Source organism: Homalodisca vitripennis, chromosome 4 (genome assembly GCF_021130785.1).
Source record: "Homalodisca vitripennis isolate AUS2020 chromosome 4, UT_GWSS_2.1, whole genome shotgun sequence".
In the NCBI taxonomy this organism is placed as follows: Eukaryota; Metazoa; Arthropoda; class Insecta; order Hemiptera; family Cicadellidae; genus Homalodisca; species Homalodisca vitripennis.
The window spans coordinates 108,027,702-108,051,695 of NC_060210.1; the positions used below are offsets into that span (position 1 = coordinate 108,027,702).

The 23,994-nt window shown below is 33.7% G+C and overlaps 1 protein-coding gene across 9 annotated transcripts in view; it reads left to right on the forward strand.

The window, feature by feature from the left end:
* The window catches only part of LOC124359936 (GDP-L-fucose synthase), a 163,119-nt gene that overhangs the window by 12,639 nt on the left and 126,486 nt on the right, over positions 1-23,994 (forward strand). For 2 of the 9 annotated variants that reach the window (XM_046813102.1, XM_046813098.1), the window contains exons 2-3: positions 765-1,918; positions 13,414-15,297. The exons of 4 other annotated variants lie outside the window; for them this stretch is intronic. In XM_046813102.1, coding sequence (XP_046669058.1) covers positions 782-1,918; positions 13,414-13,419 — 1,143 coding nt within the window. In that variant the 5' untranslated portion in view covers positions 765-781 and the 3' untranslated portion in view covers positions 13,420-15,297. Of the gene's footprint in view, positions 1-764; positions 2,419-13,413; positions 15,298-21,692; positions 23,208-23,994 lie in introns of those variants that run through there. 3 more of the 9 variants (XM_046813096.1, XM_046813101.1, XM_046813097.1) reach the window with 3 other exon arrangements.

Below are 23,994 nucleotides of genomic sequence, written 5' to 3' on the forward strand. Positions count from 1 at the left end.
GTGAGTATATTTTTGTTTGTAGAATCATGTAAGGTGTCTCATTTTAAAGATATGATTACTATGCATCCAAACATTTAGTTTATTTGATATTTAGAACAATAATTTCAAATATTTTTGTACAGCATTGTTTAGGTCGTTTCTCTTAAGCTATTGCCAATACTCCTTGTGTTTTGTAGTTTCCAATGGCTAGTTTATGGTCTTAAAGTTTACTGAATTTGGCTCAGAGCTATGTAGAAAAAGAGTCAGTTCCTAAATTTGTTCTGTAGACTATAAATATTTTAACAAGCAATGATGAACAGCATTTGGTTTCAGATTTTACAAAAATGAATTTTGAAACTTTCCTTGGTTAAGTTTTTTTAAACTTTGCTATGACTTTGTCTTTCATCTTGATTTTGAACTATGTAGATGAATTGACCCCTGGCAACAGAATTTATATAATACCAAAGAAACCACTTTAATCATTGTACTTTTTATATGTTATTTCACCATATTCTAAGGGGAGATGCCAAAGAAGTTTTTACAAATCATATCATTTTCAATTTGTCGTATGTTTGTATGTGTTAATTATTGAATGCAGTTTTGTCTGCTCTCTACATTTGGTGGTTGAATTGGTTATTCTTAGATTTCAGAATTTAGAGTAAAGTATACCATTGGTTTAGATTGTTTTTTGGTATATTTATAAACATTTATGTATGTGTTTGTATATATAAAAAATAGGTAGAGTAGGTCTCCCTGAATTAAAGATGTTTATTAATTTTTTTAAGGATTGACCTAACCAAACATGGAACAGACAGCACTGCTCTCATTGCCTGTTGAAATCATTCACCACATCAGCAGATTCTTGTCAGTTGAAGATGTCTTATCCTGCTCTCTTACTTGCCACTACTTGAGATCTGCTCTCAACAACAACGCAGTGTGGAAGAGATATCTGCCAGAGCAGGACTTGACATGCCTGGAAACTCTGGAGCAACATGTACAGCCAACCTTCCAGCTGGAGCAGACACTTACACCTCTCTGTGACAACCGGATACACTTCATGAGGAAAACTCACCTCCTCAACAACTGGAGAGAGGGCAATTTTGTGGAGTGTAGTAAAACCACAGACTTCACTTATGCTAGTGGTGGAGGGCAAGGCCCTAGAGGACAAGGGCAGTTAATTTATAAAGACAGATATTTGTTCCTCAGTCGTTTTGTAAATGACATACAAAGTGATGCCATTGAAATTTGGGAGATCGTGCAAGATCTGATTTTGTTTACTTCAATTGAAATTGATGATGTGAATTATGACAGTTTTTTTATAATTGGTACAAAGTTAGTTGTTGTAAAGTGTATTAAAGTTGATGTATATGAAATAACGATTCCGGATAAAACATTTCCTCTTATTTACTCTTTTATAATCACTGATGAAAACGTAGTATACAATGAAAAGTGTCATCACACAGGCCGCTGTGATGACAGATGTGTTGGTTGGTCACATTATGCTGCTGGCCAGTACCTGCTTTCTAATAAATGTGGTCATGTAACACATGAGTGTATTCTACATGTTTGGAATATTTTAAGTGCTGCAAAATCTGGAAGTTTTATTTCACCGAAAGATGGTTTTTCGATTGATCTTCATAGTTTTGTGGGAAATGAACTGATTTTGAAACAATGTGTACAGTGTTCTTCTGTCCAGTATTATTTACGTTTCGACATAAAAAATAAAATTTTCTCTGATACAATATTTGAATACAAAGGATATGTAGACCATATGATTTTTCTTAAGTCTCGTGTTATCGTGTTCCATGATACTGACGATAGTGATACAGAAGATTTGCATGATTTACTTTGTATAGTATACAACTTCTTCACATTCGCAGAAATAAAAAGAAGACGTTTTAAGAATGCTATGAAAAATAATTGGTTAAATTCCATAAAGGTAATAAATAACAAATTTGTGCTTATTTGCAATGATTACTTTCATATTATTGATGTGAATTCTTTGGAAACAACTGACCGCTTTAAATGCAACCCAGATGTTATTTTCATTGCTCACCAAATTAATGTACATGGTTCATTATTTATTGTTACTATTGATATAGACAATTCAATGGGATTGTGGGATGTTGAAAAAAAGAAAAAAGTAAACATAGAACTTAAAAGCTCTAGAAACTGCCACTTATATGTCAATGAACTTAATACAGTATTAGTTAGTTTTGATTGGTGGAAATTAAGAATTTTGCACTGTTGGTAAAATATAACTCCTGTACTTGTTTCAATGAAGTGAAGTATGTAAGGAGTTTTATGTTTTTGTTACAAATGCATAGATATTTCTTAAATTTTATGTTCAAAAAATAAAGTCTTTTATTATAGATATATTAAACTAAACTTTTGTATAAATTTTGCCTTATGTTATTCACAAGAAGTAATTTTATCTTATTGAGCCCCTAGTCTTTCATTCTTAACCCTTTAACTGTCCTTTGACTCATATCTTGTTTAATGCAGTCTGTCCTTTTATTCATAGCTAAACGAAGATTATTGATTAAATCATTTTTAGTGTTTAATAGTTTCCATGGAATACTTCGTAGACTGTACTCTGTATTGTCATCTCACTGAAGATAACTAGGACCAGGAGTGAATTACGCAATACAAATTCATTATAGCTGTTGTTGAGTACGTGCGAGCTAACTTGATTAAAAGTAAGAAACAGATTTCAATTTTGTTGGGGTCCCGAATTGCGGTTTGGGCTAACCATACAGTCCTTTACGCGTGACAGTTCCAGTAAATTTTGAATTACTGGCTATAATGAGAAAAGAAATACATTAAAAAATGAAGCACAACCATTGAAATAATATATTCAAATAAATTAAAGACAACTAATTGTAACTTGTGTCTATTTAGTATGGTTAGAACTTACCCCTCAGTCATGATGTCGGAGCTGGTTAATTATGTAAACCAGATGATCCTGAAGACCTGTAATATGGAAGGCGGGGGGAAGGGGAAGAAATGCAAACAAAATTGAAGCACTGTGATCTAACGGTTAATGAAGTTGCAATGAAAAGATTACATTGTTCCATTTCACAACTTCACTTCCACAAAAGAGAGTGAAAATAAAAAATAGAGGGGAGGTAGTTAAAAAAAATAACAATTGGATGTATATCCTTTATTAATAAGTTATAGACTGCCTCACTAAAAAAATATTTACAATAAATAAGATACTTTAAGCATGGCACCGAGGCCGGAGAAGTTATACTATTTAACGGTGGGAGTTTCCACTAGTCTTACACCGAACTAACTAAAAAAATATTCCAAGTTTTATCCTCCGCTCTTCATAGATTTAAATTCGCCAATGGGAGATCGACAAAATTTCAGAAATCATATTACTTGTATGCAGTAACATGTATTAATTTGTTGCTGAAAGAATTACGACCAATACGATGTAGTATGCAATAGTTTATTAAAATTTAAAAAAAAATTAATTTTAGTAATATTTGTAGAATGTTAATTTAACTACTTCTGAATTTGAAAATTAATAGTTTATTACAGTATTTACAATGGTATAAACGTAACACACATAGTATTGATCACTAGATCTCTAAACTTTCACCATCTGATTAAAATTAATATCTGATTGATATTCTTACACAGTTCAGTGTAAAGTACAATTATTTAGTTTTCTGTGATTGCAAATACTAGTATTTCAAAAAACTAATATAGAAATTATTTGTGGACCAAAACTATGAACAGTTGCTTTTTCTTGGATTCAAAGGATTTCATTTAAAAAACGTTAGATATAAACTCGTATGTTCATTTAATTGGCCATTTTCTACACATCCAGTGAGTTATATGGAAATCGTAAATTTTATAACAATTGTTATTATGGTTACTCAAGTGGCAGCCTATTAACCGATGACAAAAACTATAAATATACCAGTTAGTAATATTGATGCTTGAAAATGTAAGCTTAGAATCTTATATGCCCAACGGTATCCAGTTTGTGTTGGTTTAAGGTTGTTTTAGACATCTAATCTTGTACTGCGTCGTGGGACAACATTTGCCACTTACCATTTATGTGGTTAATTACTATTGTCGGCCGAACTATATCCAAGTTAGATAACTTTTTTGTAAATATTTACTAGTATTTAGTTAATAAAATATACCTAGTTCGTTTTACTTTGAAAATCATTCATTCAGTGTTTTGAGGTTTAGGTAGATTTCATAGAAATCTGCCTATTGCAATTGCTGTTATGACAGACCTTGCCTTTGCAAGAGAATTTTTTGCATTATCTCAGACGATGACCCCTAGAATCCAAAGTTACCATAATAACAAATATACGAGGGGTATTAGAAAAATAAGGTTCCCATGATTTTTTAAAATAGACTGCTCTATATACCTACTTAGTGTTATACATCAATTTAAAACTTAAAAGTTAAGCTATTTTTCCACATAATCACCTAATCCAAACACTTTTGTAGACGATGCTCCAACTTTTCTATCCCATGTTGTAGAATTCGGCCGCCAATCCTTTGAGGCATCGAGTAACCTCTTCCTTGACTTCATCATCGGTACTGAAGCGTTGGCCACCTAAGTGTTCCTTTAATTTTGGGAATAAGTGATAATCACTTGGGGCTAGGTTGGGGCTGTAGGGGGGATGGGTCACAATAGTCCAGCCAAAATTTGTCAGCAGTTCTTGAGTTTGACGTGAGACATGAGGTCGAGCGTTGTCATGGAGAAGCCTCACACCACTGGACAATCTTCCTCTCCGGCGGTTCTGGATCGCGCGTCTCAGTTTTCTTAATGTGTCGCAAAATCTGTCAGAGTTTACTGTTGTTCCTGTGAATGGTGATTCTCCGATCTTCAAGCAGTATTGTCTCAACTTTTTCAACAACTCCATCTGAAACTGAAGGCCGTCCACTTCGGTTTTCATCGTGAATTTCCATGCAGCCTTCGCTGAATTCTCTACACCATTTCCGAACGTGTTGAACAGATATGCAGTTTTCCCCATAAACTTCGATTAACTGACGATGAATTTCAATAGGTGAAATCTGTTTTGCATTTAAAATACGTATCACAGCACGAATTTTGCATCTGGCGGTAACAACGATAGGGAGCTCTATCTTCCAAAGCAGCTATGCCGGCACTGTTGGACGTAGCGAGGCGCGAGTGGTATGGATAGAGAGAGGGACAACTGATGAGTAAGACAGTGTTGCCAGATTTCTCCCAACATATCGCATTCTGTCTCGGCGGCATAGGGAACCTTACTTTTCTAATACCCCTCGTATATTTATATATACATTCATATATCTGTGCCAGCTGTGTAAAGAGTGTTAAGTCAAAAAACATAGTTTTGAGATATTCACGTTTGAAGTTTTCAGTAAATCTGAAACCTACACTTTTTTAATTGTATGTGGACATTTTACTCCTACAGACCTCCTATTTTCATTAAAATATTAGTTTGTGTATTACCTTAAAAGGTACTATACTTCAAAATAACGTAACAATATTTTCTTTTATTAGAAAAAAAAAAATGTAAAACTTTTTTTGACTTGGACTTAACACGGTTTACACTAATTGCATGGACTTAAACTTATTTTATACTAGAAGAAAGCTGCGATTTGAAACAGTAAACTTTTATTACACTGTCTTTAAATATTTAAAAATTGTTTGTAGGGTTAAAAAAACAAACTTTAAGTAGTATATTTGTTTAATTAAGTCAAAGGCTAGATTAAATATTTATACAAACACAAAAGTTTTACTCTGGCAAACATATTGGTAAATTGACAAAATTTAAATTTTTGTGTTTCGGAATAGCTGTAAAAAAAGTTAACAATTCTCTAATCTTACAGAGCAGTGAATTATTAATATTCTAACAATTAATTATTTTTTTGAAAATGTCTATTAACCCTTTCCTTTGGCGGTTTGTTTTTATATTTACTTCTTTTTCGTTTTATTACATGTTTTCTTCTTTTTTGGATTTTGTGCGTTCCTCCTTTTTACAACTAATGGTACTGCCTCTTCAGTTTCTTCATTTGGAATGTCATCTGGATAGGTATCCTTTGGCTTCCTGTGAAGTCTTCAGGTCTTTATAAAATTGGTGAAAACACAAGTGAAATAAAAGGTAATAGGTCAAGGAGGTCTTTCTTTTTGTTTTCAGGGATAGGGTTTTGGGCCTTGTAACGTAGACTAGGGTCATTGCAAAAGTGGTTTCATTACATCTCCTTTTAAAACTTATACATTGAAATGATTGATTGGGGTCCAAGGAAGTTTTGTAGAAAATGATTCCAGGTTCAACTTTTTAGGTACTTCAACCACTGCACATTCCTCCAATTGAAACTGTTTCCTACAACATCTTGCTTGCGCTGCTGGAGATCACTTTTGAAAAGCTTAGCAAAGTCAAAAAAGTCTTCAAGTTCTTCATTACAATAAAAGGATGCTTTGATCCAGTACTTCGTATAAGCTGGCTCCAATCGTGGGGGTGGTTAATGTTTCTGTGAAAGGTTTTTTTACGTTTTTCAATTAGAGCGTGAGATGTATCACACTCCTTGTGCGTATGCCCAGGTATCAAAACATTTATGGTTGATTTCTTTAGTCCTGGCGAATTTCTGTAGGGTCACCATACACATAGCAGCTATGTATGTGTTTTTGTTCTGGCCCCCACATGTATCTGTGTACATTGTCAAAACATGTCACATCAGGTTTTGTAGCTTCCGAAATGAACGAATAGATAAATTAACCCACTTCATTGGCACCTCTACCAGCTATACCTTCATGCCAAAGGTAGCAGTAAGTTAAGCCTTCAGTGCAGTCGTAGACTGTTAGGTTGAAAGTCCAAAGTTTGGCGTTTATAGAAAGCCACAGAATTGTGAACTAGAGGAGTTGGCAGGCATTGCTGCAAATCAAATGTCACTGTTTTAGTGGTAATGGTCAACTTTTGATTTTTCTTTATCTAACTTTTTTAGATTCATATGCAAACTCTGCATATTCAAAGAACTTTTTTCTTTTTTAAATACGCCCTTTTTTTCATCTTCCGAAGAAAAATCTGTGCTTTTACCTGCACCACACATTTCCAAAATCCACTTAGATCTTGATGACATGATGGTAAACTAACTTGTACACTACACTTCACATTAATCAACAAAGTATCAGGTTATGATGATTATTATGTGCTTGTTTTCCAGAGTATGGTCAATACAACTACTGAAAAACTAAAGTAGTCAAATCAGGCTTAAACAGTGTAAAGTGTGTTAACTTAATAAATAAATTAGTGAATAGTGCGTTAAGTCACAAATTGCTTGGACTTAACAACACACTAAACACAAATAGACCTTAAGCAGTATAGTTTGAGTAAAATGTGACCATGGACTAAACACACTTTACACAATCAATATTCTTCACTTTTTACTTATACCATTGGCGCACAAGTGAATAACCTGCTTATTATGTGAAATTGGACTTATCACCCTATACACAAACGTAGATATCATTGTTCTGCATGCGGGTGTAGCAATAACTCATTTTGACCAATTTTGGACTTAACACTCTTTACGCAGCTGGCACAGATATATGTACATGTATATGTGTATTTTTAGACGAACTAACCATAGGTACGGAACTAGGATTTCGGTTTCAGTAAATATTCTAACAGATACTTACTTACTTACTCCTGTGGCCACTCGAAACCCAGATGATTTTTACCTCGCCAACAATGTCTCTCCAACTTCCTCTATCTTGAGCCACTTCCAGTGGGTTAATTATTTTTATTATGATATTATTTTATTATCATTATTCTAACAGATAGATTAACTAAAAGCTTTACATGAACTAATTCTCACTATATAATGCAAATTTTGATTAGAAAATTGCCGAGACTATTAACTGATTTTTATAATATAAAAATTGGAATGTTTAAGAAGCTACTGGTTAATTGGCTTACGGATTAGGGAGGGGAAGCAACGGAGAACGTTATTGCATCCAATTACAGATAGGAATTTTCTTTTACTTAAAGCCCTTGTCTGTTACCAACCTAGGCCCGTTACTTTACTTTATTTTCAGTTCTACAGTACTGGGAGCTAGGTTTGTGTATTTATGTATGTGCGTGTGTGTTAAGTATGTTATATATCTGATTTATATATATGATTAAAACTTATCAGCAATGTGGGTCGACCTATCTTTTCAAGGAATCGTGCCCACGCACAGGCTTGCCTATGTAGGTACTTTTTTCCAATATTTTAAGAAATGTTTATGTTTTAATCATATTTTTAAAATTATTATAGTATATATTAATCTATTGTGGAATTTTAATTTCTTTATTTGGAAATAAATAAGGTTTTGAATTGAATTGAATTTGTTTGAATTATGCTAGTTTTAGATTCTGGCACTCAACATCGAAGTAAATACAAAACATTTTCTTGTAAAGGCAAGGTCTGTCATGAGAGCAATAGGTAGATTTATATGAAATCTACCTAAAACTATTTTGTGTGTATATATATATATATATATATATATATATATATATATATATATATATATATATATATATGTATTTATGTATGTATAAAAGTCAGGATATTTAAAAAACACAGCAGTTATTGTGTTTACAAGCTCGCTTTACATTGTATAAGCCCATACATACCAAAATATATACATATATAAATTTTATATACCGGGTGTATCAAAAAGAATGACCTGATTTAGTATGGTAATAATTACGAAACATAAGGCGTGCAGGCAAGGAAAGCTATGTATTTGGAATGATTGTGGCCTAAAGTTTAATAAAATCGCCACTAGATGTCGGTCAGTGCATCTTCTTCGTTTCCAGTCAGTCTGTAATAAAGTGGCGTCAGCTCAACAAAAGGCGTTTTGTGTGTTGCAGTTTGCCAAGGATGAGTCAGTTGTTTCGGTCCAGCTTGCTTCTCGTCCTCGTTTCGGCATTGATCCACCTTCACCTAAAAACATTTGTCGATGGTATCGCCAATTTGAAGAGAAAGGGTGCTTGTGCAAAGGTGAAAGTTCAGGCCGACCTCGCACTTCTGACGAAATGGTGGAAACAGTTCGGCAAACGTATGAGCGCAGTCCACGAACGTCTACTCGCCGTGCAAGCAGACAACTGGGTATGACTCACATGACTGTCTGGCGAGTGTTAAGACGTCATTTGCTGTACAAACCATACAGACTAAAATTAGTACACGCTCTCCGGGTTGGTGATAAAAGAAAACGTGTTGAATTTAGTAATACTCTACTTGAGGACATGGAAGTGGATACATTTTTATCACAATTAATTTTCAGTGATGAAGCAACATTTCATACTATTGGTAAAGTAAACCGACATAACGTGCGCATATGGGGACTCGGACAACCTCACGACGTTATTCAGCATGAACGAGACTCGCCGAAAGTGAACGTTTTTTGTGCAGTCTCTCGTAAAAAAGTGTACGGTCCCTTCTTTTTTGAGGGAGACACTGTGAATGGAAGCTATCTTCAAATGCTGCAGAATTGGCTTTTCCCACAACTTCAGGCAGACTCTGGTGACTTCATTTTCCAACAGGATGGAGCTCCGCCTTGGCCTCCAAGATCACCAGACTTGACCCCATGCGACTTTTTCTTGTGGGGATATGTGAAGGAAAAAGTGTTTGTTCCCCCTCTAACTCATGACATCGAAGAACTAAAGAACAGAATAACTGTCGCAATAAGGTCTGTGAACGCAGATACGTTGTGTAAGGTTTATGAGGAATTTAGCTATCGTCTGGATGTTGTTCGTGCTGCTGTTGGTGGACATATAGAACATTGTAATAACATACCTAAAACTTTAAGATTTTGTGAGTATTTTGCAATAAATATTATTTTTGTAGTACATTTTTAGCAATAGATATTGAGTTTTAAAATTAGGTCATTCATTTTGATACACGCTGTATATATAATTTACATACATATACATGTGTGTATGTACGGACTTATAGAATGTAACGCAAGTTTGTAAACACAATTACTGTCATAGTTTTTTTTAACTCTGACTGAACTTAGTGCAGAGGCAGTAAGTGCATATAGCTTAGATGAGTTCGTTAGCCAGACTAAACGAATACGAATATTCTAGATGGCGGCCATTCACATTAGAACAAATTGGGCAAATGCCCAAAAATGTAAAAAAGATCCTTAGAATAGATTATTTAAATTTTTGTTATGAAATCATCTGTTTCAAGTTATAAGAAGATATGTTTACAAACATAATATGGGTTTATTTGTAACTAAATAAAGTCCATGTTTTACAACAAAATTTATATGTTTATACCAATTTTTGTCTTAAGGTTTTTACATGTTTAAAGGTGTTTCAATTAATTATATTAACATGTCAATATTGAGAGTTATTGTCCCATCAGCGTTGTGTAAATTAAACATCTAAACTAAATATGCATCCTCGGTTTCATATTTAGAGATGACGACCATATGTGAAATCTACCTTTCATCTAGCTGAGCCAGAAGGGATGTTTTTCTTGTAGAGAAGGAATGGAGAGAGATTGCATTAGACATTATGAATGTATATAAATTTATATGTTTATTTTAAAGCAGTTGGAAAATTTTAACACTTTGGGATGGTAATATAACCGTTAAAATTGATATTACTCATTTTAAAATCAGCTAGTACACAAAGAAATAAAATTCTTCTATGTTCTTGGGAGGAAGAAGGTGTAAATACATAGGTTGAAAATCTGTTAGCTGGAGAAGCATTACACAAGAAATTATGCTCACATTTGGGGAAAAAGGTCCTTCCAAGAAGTATGACTCTAGGCTTACAAAGATGACACCCTGTCAAGGCTCAGAATTTCATTGGTTTAGGGAGTTCAAGAATGGATGGAAAATTAATAAAGGAACAAAGTGATCTAACACAATGCTACAAATGGTTTGGACAACATCATGCTCAAGTAAAATTGACTGGATAATAAATAATATTGCACATCCATTTCAAAGTTAGATCTTTGTAAAGATTCACATATTCAGAATTTCTAATCTTAACACATTCCACATGAAATCAATGATCATGCAAGCAGTGAGACAATATTCCATAAAATATTCAAATACAAGTAGATGTCACTTTAACAAACCAAAATAATGATTTAGTGTAAACAATTTAGTGTACTCTTATATACAAAAATAAAAATATTGGATCAAACATTTTCAAACAAATTGCAAATAAATATCTTTTTGTTTAAAAATAATTAATTTATATACCAAAATCTATACTAGGTAGAGTAGAACTGTATTGGCATTAAGTTAAGTAACATATTTGTTTGTTTTGTAAGAAATTAGTTATTTTCTAAAATTTAGTTAAAATACACTTATATTTACATATACAAAATAAAGATATGTTAGGTAAGCTGATCATAGCCCCTCTCATATAATCAACTGAATTCGAATTTTAACAGTTAATTACAAACAGTTAAAATTTTATATTTTTGTCATACATTTTTAACATGCTCTTTGTATACTTCAATCAGTGATGAATGTTATCTTAAACAAAATAAATTGTCACTCAGAGAGTAAAATGTACTTATGTGTAATATTTGATCTTAACAAGGATTCAACTCAATTAATATAGATATTTATATTGATAACATAATATACAATTTAAACTTTAGTTTTGTGAATATTTCAGTTTTAGAGAATGTACAGTTAATGAAATATTCATGTAAAACTAAACTTTATTTTCCTAATAGACACAAGACTCCCACACAAATGTCTTGAATAGAAATTCTAAAAATATAGAAGAGACATATCCAACACCTCTGTGTTAAAGGTGTTGCACATTTATAGTGCAGGAAAATGAGTTGTTGAGCAACCCTCTAGTCACTCTTATCTTAATTATTGCTTCCTCTCTCTGCATATATTCTAGCTAGCATTCTCTGTCTATGAAACTATTTTATCTGAAGATCAACCTACTCCTCGGCAAGATTGAGAATTGTCTTATACTCTAAGCAAACAACCCTTGCAATTATATGCAAAGTTATAATTGAAGCTAAACTTTGCTCTGGATTTCTTAATGTTAACTGTGTTATAACTTAGAATGAGTTGTTTCTGTTGTAAAATTAATGTAATAAATAATTATGTATACGAGGTCTGTCCAAAAAGTATCCGACTGCCGACCAGTAGGTGGCTGCGGCGTAACCGACCAGCTCGAACCGGTTATTGGAGGGGAGGGGCGAGCCTACTCCTTCCCATAGTAGGCATTGAATACGATCCGTTCACTTATTGAGTCACAGCGCTCTGTTCCGTACAGTACTGCCATGTGTGTACGTCGCATTTCAATATGACTAAACGTGTTGAGCAGCGCATTTGCATTAAATTTTGCCAATAACTTGACCATTCAGCATCAGAGACGATTACTATGATACGGAAAGGTTATGGTGACGTGTCTATGGGCGATACAAAAATAAAAGAGTGGTTTAGGCTGTTTATAAAAGGCCGCATATCAGTGGAGAGTGATGTCCGATCTGGCAGGCCTTCAACGGCCAGAAACGTTAAACGTGTTCATGCAGCAATTAATGAAAACTGTCGATTGACTATCCGAGAGCTGGAAGAAGATTTAGGAATTCCAAAATTGTCAGTTTGTAACATTTTACACGAAGATTTAAAAATGAAGCGTGTTTCGGCAAAATTTGTTCCTCGGCTGCTGACAGAAGACCAAAAGAACTGTCGACTTCGCACAGGACAATCTGGATTTGATAAAAAGTGACCCAGGGCTATTTAAAAGAGTTATTACTGGTGATGAGTCATGGGTTTATGGCTATGACCCTGAAACAAAGGCTCAATCTTCACAGTGGAAAAATCGCGAAGAGCAACAGCCAAAAAAAGCAAGACAAAGTTGAAGCAATGTCAAGACAATGCTGACATTTTTTTGACCAGGATGGCGTTGTTCATCATGAATATGCTCCAAGAGGCCAGACAGTGAATAAGGAGTATTATCTTGAGGTCCTAAGGCGGCTACGAGATGCAGTGCGAAGGAAATGACCTGAACTGTGGACAAGCCATGACTAGATCCTGCACCACGACTTACTCAGTGTTTTTTGGTCAAACACAACATCAACCAACTACGACAGCCTCCCTACAGTCCTGACATAGCTCATTGTGACTTCTGGCTATTTCAGAAATTAAAAATTCCTTTGAAATGAAAAAGATTTGATGATGTTGAACAAATAAAACAAAATGCGATGAAGGACCTGTTAGCCATTCCGCAAAATGAATTTAAGGATTGTTTCCAGAAGTGGGAGAAGCGTTGGAATAAGGTAGTGGCTTGTGGAGGGGGCTTTGAAGGAGACCAGATTGCCGACGAGTAACGTCAGTTCATGCCAGACGTCAAGGTCGGATACTTTATGGACACACCTCGTAAATATAGCACAGGCAACATTTCCCGTTGGATTAAAGAACTGTATTATTTTTTTAAGGATTGAGCTATCGAATGATGGTACCAGCAGGACTGCTTTCACTGCCAATTGAACTAATTCACCACCTCAGCAGCTTCCTCTCGGTAGAAGATGTTTTATCCTGCTCACTGACATGTCACTACCTGAGATCTGCCCTCAACGATAATACGGTGTGGAGGAGATATCTGCCAGAGCAAGATTTGAATCACTTGGAATCTTTAAAACAACATGTACAACCAACCTTTAAATCGGAACAAACACTTACAAGTCTTTGTGACAGTAGGATACTCTTCATGAAAAAAACTTGTCTCCTGAATAACTGGAGAGAAGGCCATGTCGTGGAGTACAGTGCAAAGACATCTTTTAGATATGTCAATATTCGAAATAGAGCTCTAAAAGGAAGAGGACAATTAATTTATCAGGATAGATATTTATTTTTGGGCCGTTATATAAATGATTTTGATAGTGATGGAATTGAAGTGTGGGACATAGATAAAGTTCCAGTTTTACACTCTTTAATTGAAATAACAAATATTAAGTATAAGAGTTTTCACTTAGTTGGTACTTCATTAGTTGTGGTTGAATGTGTCGTAGTTAATGTGTATAAGATAACCATTCCAGAAAAAAAGTATCCGTTTTCATTTTCTTTTTTGATTACTGAAGAAAATGTATCATTCAATCAGCCATACCAGCACATAGGCCACAATAAAAGATGTGTTGGTTGGACACACTGGACTGTAGACCAATATTTAGTCTCCCACAAATGTGGGGGAAACGTTATTCATATATGGGATATTGTGAAGGCTTGCAAAATAGGTTCATTCCGTTCACCATTTGATGGATACTTCATTACTGTGTATTGTAAAATAGAAGACAATTGGTTCTTTAGACAAGAAACCCCATTCACGTGTGAAAACTATGTACTTAAGTTCAACATTGAAAACAGAAGCTTTTCTAGTGATAGTTTCAAGTATGAGGGCTATCCGCAACATATAGTTATCTATAACTCACATGTTATCTTGTTTACAAATGCTGATCATAGTGATTCAGAGGGTTGGTACGATACAGTTTGTACATTGCATGACTTTAACACATCTTCAGAACTCAAGAAAAGACGTTTCAACAATGCCAACAAACATTATTTGTTAGAATCCACCACTGTTGTTAATGGAAAGTTTGTTATGTTGTGTTTTGATTGCTTCCAAATAGTTGATGCTTTGAGTCTGGAAACGGTAGATCACTTCCAGTGTGATATAAACATCAGATTTATTGTTCATCATTTCAATGTGTTTGGATCAGTGTTTGTTGTAACTAGCGACACGAATCACATTCTTGAAATGTGGGACGTTGCCAAGAAAAGGAAAGTGCCCTTAGAAATAAAAGCAGTGTATTCTGATCCATTATGTTCTGATGGTACTTGTACGAAATTAATTTTTCTTGCCTATTATAAAATAAACGTTTATCACTTTTGGTAGAAATTAAGAGTTTATATATGCATGTTTTTCAACCAGAGAAGAAGATAGTTGATTCTCTTTCTTCCACTCACATGTCATGTCAGTATGTTTGCTTGTGTAAGATTTCTCATGATTTACTTCTTTCTCACTTGTCTAATTTTAATATTTCCTCCAATTCATCAAGAATTATTGCAGGCAGTTTTAAATTATATTTCTTCCAGACTTTGTATGAAATAAATGCTTATTTGTATATTATTTGTTAAACAAGTCTTAATAATAATGTGGTAATAAGATTTTATGTTCATGATATATGTGTATTGGATTGTTGTAATTTATTAAATGTGCAGTAGTTATATGACTGGATATATATTATGTATATTAAATGTGATTTTACTAGTATGTATTTTTGTAAACAATTTCTTAGTTTATGTATAAACCATTTAGACAGTTATGCAGTAATTTTAATTTTATTCCTTGTATTTTAAAGCCAGTTCTGTATGAACAGCTGATCTTGATTTTAGCCCCAATAGAACAATACAAAACTCTGAAAACTTAACCATTTTGTTTTTAGAGTTTTAATACATTTTTAAGATATGACATGTACACATTCAAGGTTCTTTGTTACAGCATTATTGGTATTGTTTAACATTTTATATTCAAATGTGTATCTAAAAATAATAAAAGATTTTTTAGGTATAAAAATCTTGTAAAACTATCCAAAGAAAAGATATTGCGAAAAAACATACTGTGAAAAAAGCACATAGTTAACCCTTTTAGGACACAAAGAATTCAGCTCCTATGTTCCTATATAAGGAATCTTATACACATACACATAGCGTTCACATGATCTGAGCTTGAATTTGGCTACTGTCTCTAGAGATGTTTGTCTTACTTTACCGGAAATGCAGGGTGGCACAAAGACCACACTGATGGCTAGGGGCATTTCCAATCAGTACTTCCCCCCTCCCTCCTTAAATGTGATCTGTGATTGGAGAGTATTGATCAGAAATGCCTCTAGCATGATGACACACCTGAAGGGTGGGGTGAACTGTTGTGGACGGTCAGGAGGAATATACCTGAGCCGTTGTATTGCTCAACTTTCAAGCAGCTCCATTCATTTCCTGATAACCTATCCCCACACCTTTGACTTTGGCTGTAGTGTGCTTTCATTGCAAATATCTATAAACACGCTTTATTCACAGTGTGCTTTTCTCATAATCAAAGAAAACGAGAAGAGTATTTGTTCTTATGGGGAAATAAATCAGGCAATATTTGTTACACACATGTATAGGGGAGATTATAGAATGATAGTTTACCTTTCTGCATAATTTTTTAATATTTTGATAATAATTATTGATATAATTAATACTCTACTATTAAAAAATTCAAAATGCATAAGGTTTCATAAACTGATTAAGGTTTGGCCAGAGAATTAACAATAAGCTAAGTTGCAAGCAAGGTTTTAGCAGAATTGGCAGCACTGCACTCCCAAACCTTACAAAAAATATATGTTAACCAAAAATCTTTATCCCACTTAATCACCCCCCCCCCCTCCAAAGGAGAAAACTTCTTCAGTAGGCTAATCCCCTGCTTGGTATGGGCACAGAATTTATATTTTTCTTCTTTTGGAGAGCCATTGAAACACAGCTGGTTGTACTTTTGGGGAATAACAGATTAAATGAAATGAAAATGAGATCAATGAATTAATTTTTTCTCAACAGTTATATATGGTTAGGCAGACCACCTGTGCAGTTTGTATAGCTGCTCCACTAGCTTAATTTTTTGTATTTTCATCAAATTTATTTAACTTCTTGTAGTCTAAAGTTCTCCAGAATGAGTTTATCCTTCAAGAAACCTTTTACTGACTATAAGAGATGGCAAAGCTTAATATATCAAGAAGGGCATCGGTTTTGATATATTAAAGTAAGAATTTTGGTTTTTCAACAAAATACATAAACATGTTTATGTTATCTTCTCATTTCGTGTTCGAAAACTGATGTCAGCATATGACCTATTCTCTTCTACTGTGCCAGAATGGAAAAAACTGTCTGTGAAAATCAATATGAACATGAGACAGGACAAGCTGTGAGAATCAATAGAGACAGTACCGTACAATGGAGAACATACTAACAATTAACAGAGCATTGCTTTGTTTGTAAGGATGTGAATGTGTGCATTGAGAGTCAGAATCATCAACCATCCTTACTATTAAAAATATTTTCAAATCAAACCAAAATTGTCTTTCTTATAAATCTTTTTCAAATCAATTGGGTTTATAAACCATGAAAATATTTGTCCCCAAAACCTCCCAAGTCCATTTTTATTCTCAGATCTTGAGATCCTTGTAAGAAACGAATTTAAAACTTTGTCTTATCAAGTAAAATGCCACCCACACTATTACGTATTTAACATTAAAACATCATTACTAAAAACTTTTTGTGAATTACTTTTTTTTTTAATCTTGATATCAGGTTTAAAACAAAGTAATTTCACAAATATGTGAAACCATCAGAAGCAGATGTACATTTAGACAGGAATACCAAAAAGTACTAGAGAAAATTAATCAAAGATCATTTAGAGAAGCCCTCTAAACAACAGTGTTCAAGGTTTGTCAGTTTTGGATCAAATTTTAAGTAATTAACAACTAAATCAAGAAAAACCTGGATAAGTAATATACTCAGAAGCATTCTTTGTAAACAACAGAATTCAAGACAGTATTGAAAAAACAAGTACAATATGCATTGCTTTGTAATGATGCAACGACATGTTTGAAAATATCTGTTAGTGAGTTCTTAGAAGAAAATTAGGCTCTATATTAATATTAGATGATTTTTATTTATAACTATTACTTGAAACCAAACAATTTTTTTAAATTTTGGTACGTTATTGAGGCTTCTTTTTTTCAAAATGAAAGTATAAAAAGTGGTTTTTATATAAACAAAGTCTTTCTTGTAGAAAATTGACTTTAACAAATCCTAGGATGGTAAATAATGCTAAAAGGCTACTGTACATTATAATATGTCGTACCACTAGTGAAAGATAAATTGATTGACTTTGAGTACAGATTTGATGAAAATGTCATGTAGACGATTGACCTGTTTATTTGACATGTGCCCATCAAAACTATCTGTACTGCGTTTACATGCTACATGCTATACAAATGCTGCACAGATTTCTGAATTTTTATAAATCTATATAACAGTGTATACAATAATTGCGTAGTGTATGGACTTTCACCGATGTCGCCAGTCCTATTGCCTCCACCGCTGATACAGTAATTTCATTTGTGAATAAAACTCCTTAGATTATATTTAGTGACAATATCCTTTAGTATTCGTAATGATCAATATGTTTTCTTTTTAAAAAAAGTATGGTAAATAATGTAGAATGTTAAAGCAGTTGTCAAAATGGATACTGTACTAGACTGTTGGCTATTTTATTTGTAATGGTGTTTTTCATAATTGATAAATTACAAATAGATTTGTTTCTTACACTGAGTTTATTAGGTATTATTTAATATCAATTTACAGGAACCGCTACATTGTAATTATTGCTTAATGTTTTACACTGTCTATTCCATTTTTATTGGCTGAGCTGAGTCAAAACCTCTCCGTCAGTTGTTGATGAATGCTGTCCTATTTCTGTCTTGTCTGCACGATAAGTATTGAACTAGTTAACTTAGAAGGTTAAAATTTGGTGTGAAGTTTACCTCTGGATTGCTATTAAAAATTCTAAATATTGGTGCATTGGGAGTCTTGATTTCTGTACGTCAAAACGTGACTCTGGTTATATTTGAGCACTGGTTATTTCTTTGCCAACATAAGAATGGTGGCAACTAGAAAAATATAGAATAAACTTAATCAGTAAACAGGTATATTTTGAAGGTTAATAATATGATCTTTTAAGTAACTTATCAATACAACATGTGTTGGATTGGTTGGTTTCATAGAAATCCAACATATTAGCTTAACTTTCACAACATTAACTAATTGTAAAATTTAGGGTTGCAACATTAAAACGTATATATTTAAAATTAACCACCATGAGGTTTAATTGGCTGTGCGTTTAGCGTTGTCTTCTTTCCCACTAGTTGAAGACAAAAGCAGATTTCTGTTTGTGTGTCTATATTGTGCACATTTCTGAAACATCTGTATAAAAGACTTGATGTTGGCTTTGTCATTCTGTGAGTTGTTATTGTCTGTGTCTCACTGGATGCATCATTGACCTGGATGTGTAGATATGCCTGGCATAGATCCAATTGGCAGAAGTATTTGGAGTTTCGTAGATTGTTTAGTAGAAGTTGGGTTTTGTTGATTGGAAAGTGGGAGTTTGTCAATCTTTTGTTCACTCCTACCTTATAGTCGACACAGATGCAAACTCCACCATGTACTTTAGGAATGACTACAAGGGTAGAGCCCCAGACACTGGTGTCGATCTTTATGATTATTCCTTCTGCTTCGAGAGAATTTAGCTCAAGATCTACTTTTCATCGCAATGATATACACACTCTCCATGACATATGGGCTTGGTACCTTCTCATATTTTGAGTGACACTTTGAAATCAAGTATGCAACCTATTTTCTGTTCAAAAACGCAGGGAATGCTGATAACACGTTTTCGTTATTGATAGAATTGATGGGTTGAGAAGGTGCTTGCTGGTTATCGACATCAAGTAAGTTGATTTTTAGATTGTGGATCCATACTCGGCCTAATATAGGCAGGTATTTGTCTGGTATGATGTAAATTTCACCTTTGAAGCATTCAATTTGTAACTCACATAAGCTTCTTACCTTTCCACATGGAGGAAAAACATTTTGAGTATACAATCTAAATGCTATGTTTGTAGGCTGAAGTGGTATATTTAGATTTAGTTGGTTAAACATTTTTATGGTAGGAAGGTGAATCTGACCCTGAATCTACTTCAAGTTTTACTGGTGTGTCTTCAACATTTACCAACGCATGGACAACGCTTGGTTTCTTGTGATGGGTCAATTTGGAAAATATCTACGATGTTATGAACACCATACTAATCGTTTTGTATGTCATGTACTTGGTTGGTCGATTTTTGTTGGATTCGGATGGTTTGGAAATAATTGAAGTGATGCAAACTTTACTGACATGTTCCTAGCCTAGAACATTCAGAGCATCTTAGCTTGTTTTTGTCTGTACAACATTTTTTGGATAGTGTTTAATTTACCGCAATGTAAATATAGCCCATTGATTCCTAATTCATCATAGTTGAATCAAGACTTTCAAGTAGGCCTTGAATTTGACCTGTTGAACGTACGATGTGGGGTTGGGGAATGGTTACGTCTTTAGTTAGGACTAGATGGGTGAGAAACTTAGTTGATAACTGGTATTCATGAAACTGGAAGATGTTTTTGTGCAATTAGCATAGAGTCAAGTTTATATGCTTCTAAGGCTATAGCTTTCGATATAATATTTTTGACTTCATAAATTTCAGATTGTAAGAGATAATCACGGATAGAATTGTCTTTGATTCCACATATGAATTGAGTCCGGAGGAAAATGTCTGTTATTTATGTTTTCAATCGCAGGTAGATGGGAAGTCACAGTTTATGTTACTTCTTAGACTGGTTACAAACTCTGAAATCGACTACTGATCGTTTTGATGTATTGATAAAAACGTGTTGAGAGACAAGAATATTTCTCTTAGGCTCTAGATGTTCTGTTAGAAGTTTGATTATGTCATCATAGGGTAGTTTATTAGGTAACTTAGGTGAAGAAAGTGATGACACTATGTTGAAATTACTAGACAATTGAATTTAGTAATAGCTTAGCACAGTATTCTTTATTTGAACTTACAATTTTCAAAACGTTGTTTGTAGTTTGAAAGACATTCTTTTCTAGGATTGAAAGTGTTAAAATTTAGGATATAAGCTACAGTCTGTTTAGTTTCTGATTCATTATTTTGGGCTAGATTTTTGTTTGTTGATCATGTTAAAGTCTACTTACTAAAGTACTGATCATTGTTTGTTGCATTCCTAAAATTTGATTGGATTATTAAGAATCAATATTTAGTTTGATTTGGTAAAGGTTTTTAGATGTAAAGTGTATGTTAATGATGACGGGCTGGTAAAATAGTCAACTTCCGTTGATGTTCTGGTTATTTTCTTGTTTACTCATCACCAATTAACTTGTCCTGGCCTTGTGTAGTGTACTTGTTTATATATTAAATTGGAGGAGATACAAGTAAAAGTTAATTTTATATAACTGGTTTATTTTACATTATTAGAAAAACAATAGATTCTTTGTTTAAAGGTTATTTTTGACGATGGAAGGATTGTGAAGGAAACAGGATTTTTCCGGACATTTGCCATCGTTCAGTGAAACAAGAGTCAGTCGTAGGTGGTTAGTAGACGAGTGAAGACGTATTGTGACCTGTATTCCGTAGTTTAGTTTTAATGATTAGTGTTTTGCATAGTTTTGTATTAAGTGCATGTCTTTAGTGTTAGTGAAGTTGACAACAACATGTAGTTGTGATTCCTGACTTAGGCGTGCCACAACGCTTTAGTAAGATTTGTTTATTTTAACCTAGTTTGTAATTATGTATTAGGTTAGTTCTTTACCTGAAGAAGAGATCAGATTGCAGATCTCGAAACGTAGTGTTACTGTTTTCTTGTTTCACTGAACGATGGCAAATGTCCGGAAAAATCCTGTTTCCTTCAACAATAGATTCTTGGATGAATTTAACAATAGTATTTTTATAAACATTTGTTTGTTTACATTGAGCCAACATAAAAGAATAATAGTACAATTTGGTAAACATCAAGTTGAGACACTAAAGCTTTTAAGTTTAATAAAAGAGATATATTATTTTTTAAGGTTGGCCTAACATAACATGGAACCGGCAGGATTACTCTCTCTACCAATTGAAGTAGTTCACCATCTGACCAGCTTCCTGTCAGTTGAGGATGTACTCTCCTGTTCTCTGACATGCCACTACCTGAGATTTGCTCTCAACGACAACATGGTGTGGAAGAGATATCTGCCAGAACAGGACTTAACAAGTCTGGAATCCCTGGAGCAACATGTACAGCCAACCTTCCAGCTGGAGCAGACACTTGCACCTCTCTGTGACAACTGGATACACTTTATGAGGAAAACTCACCTCCTGAACAACTGGAGAGAGAGCAATGTTGTGGATTATGAAGCAAAATCATCTTTTAATTATGGTGGTAGACACAGAACTTTAAAGGGAAAAGGGCAGTTGATTTACCAGGACAGATATCTGTTTTTAGGACGTTTTATAAACGATTTTCATAGCGACGGAATTGAGGTTTGGGATATAGATACAATTCCTGTTTTACATTCAGTACTTCTAATAAATGATGTTAACTACAATAGTTTCCACTTGGTAGGTACTTATTTAGTAGTGGTTATTTGTCTTATAGTTAATGTCCATAGCATAACCATTCCAGAAAAAGAATATCCTTTGTCTTTTTCATTCTCAATTACTGAAGAAGACGTTACGTTCAATCAGCAGTGTCAACACTTCAGCAGGCATGACGAAAGATGTGTTGGCTGGAAGCACTGGACCGTAGACCAATATTTGGTATCTAACAAATGTGGAGAAAATGTTATTCATATTTGGGACATTACAAAGGCTTGCAAAATCGGTTCGTTCTGTTCACCATTTGATGGATTTTCCATTTCAGTGCATTCAAAAACAAAAGATAACTGGTTCTTAAGACAAGAAATGCAATGTCCTAATGAAAATTATTTACTCAAATTTTACTTTGAAAACAAAACGTTTTCTGAATATTGTTTCAAATATGGTGGCTATCCACAACACATAATTATTTATGGTTCACATGTTATTTTATTTAAAAATGCGGATCAATGTAACTCTGAAGGTTGGTATGACACAGTGTGTACAGTACACGACTTCAACACGTCTTTGGAACTCAAGAAGAGGCGTTTTAACAATGCTAACAAACATTACTTGTTGCAATCAACCTCTGTGGTCAACGGAAAGTTTATTATTTTGTGTTTTGATTGTTTCCAAATCATTGATGCCCTGAGTTTGGAAACGTTGGATCATTTCCAGTGTGATTTTGGCATTAAATTTATTGTTCATCATTTCAATGTGTCAGGATCAGTGTTTGTTGTAACTAGTGACTCGAAGTACATTTTGGACATGTGGGATATTACTAAGAAAAGGAAAGTGCCCCTAAAATTAAAAGCAGTGTACTCAGATCCACTATGTTCAGATGGTATGCTTACTAAATTAATTTTTCTAACCTATTATAAAATACAGGTTTATCGATTTTGGTAGGAAATGTATGTCAATTATATTTATAGGATCTAGTCTATAAAATCAGTATGTTTGTCTAAAAATTTAAAACTTATTAGGTTTTAATTTTCACATTTATTTACCTATACTATATACAAAGCTGTGGGAAATCTTAACCTCTAAAGTTCTAGGGATTTTACTACTTGCTGGTTGATAGGATTTTAAAGCCATTACTCTTATCTTCAGTGCCGTTTTTGTCTGTCTTAGCCGGAAGTCTGAGAGCTAAGCTACTAGTCTTTGTCTTTAAGAAAACTGGCCAGGAATACGTACATGTACCTCTTTCATACATTAACCAATCACTATACGAATGGTCTATTTATAGATTAACATGCACAGTAACTTCCGACCTCTAGAAGCTCTTGTCTCTGTGAGCATGCGGTTCACACTCTGTGAAAGCTTTCATCCTGTATTTTAAAACTCCAATTTAAATTTCTCTGTTTTTGAAAATTCACCTCCATGACAGCCTTGGGGAACTCAGAAAATCATGTTTTCCATTAAATCATGTTTAGGTTATGTGCAGTTAGTCCGTATTTTAATCTTCTGACACCTTGTAAGTGGGGATGAAATTTCGCTGTTCAGTAAGTTACTTGTTGTAATGTATCAGAAACTGCTGCTTCTGTTAATTAAGCTGTACTTTAAGTCCCTGCAACTCTTCATAGAACGATTAAAGAATTTACCCTGCCATTGAAAAAGTATATTAATGGGCTGTGACTAAAACAATTTTATAAAATTCAAACAAAATTAACCCTACCGACACTGATTACACCATATTTATTTGTCTTTATTTGTTTGTATGTTATTGTCCATATTTAAATAGAGCTTTAAGCAACA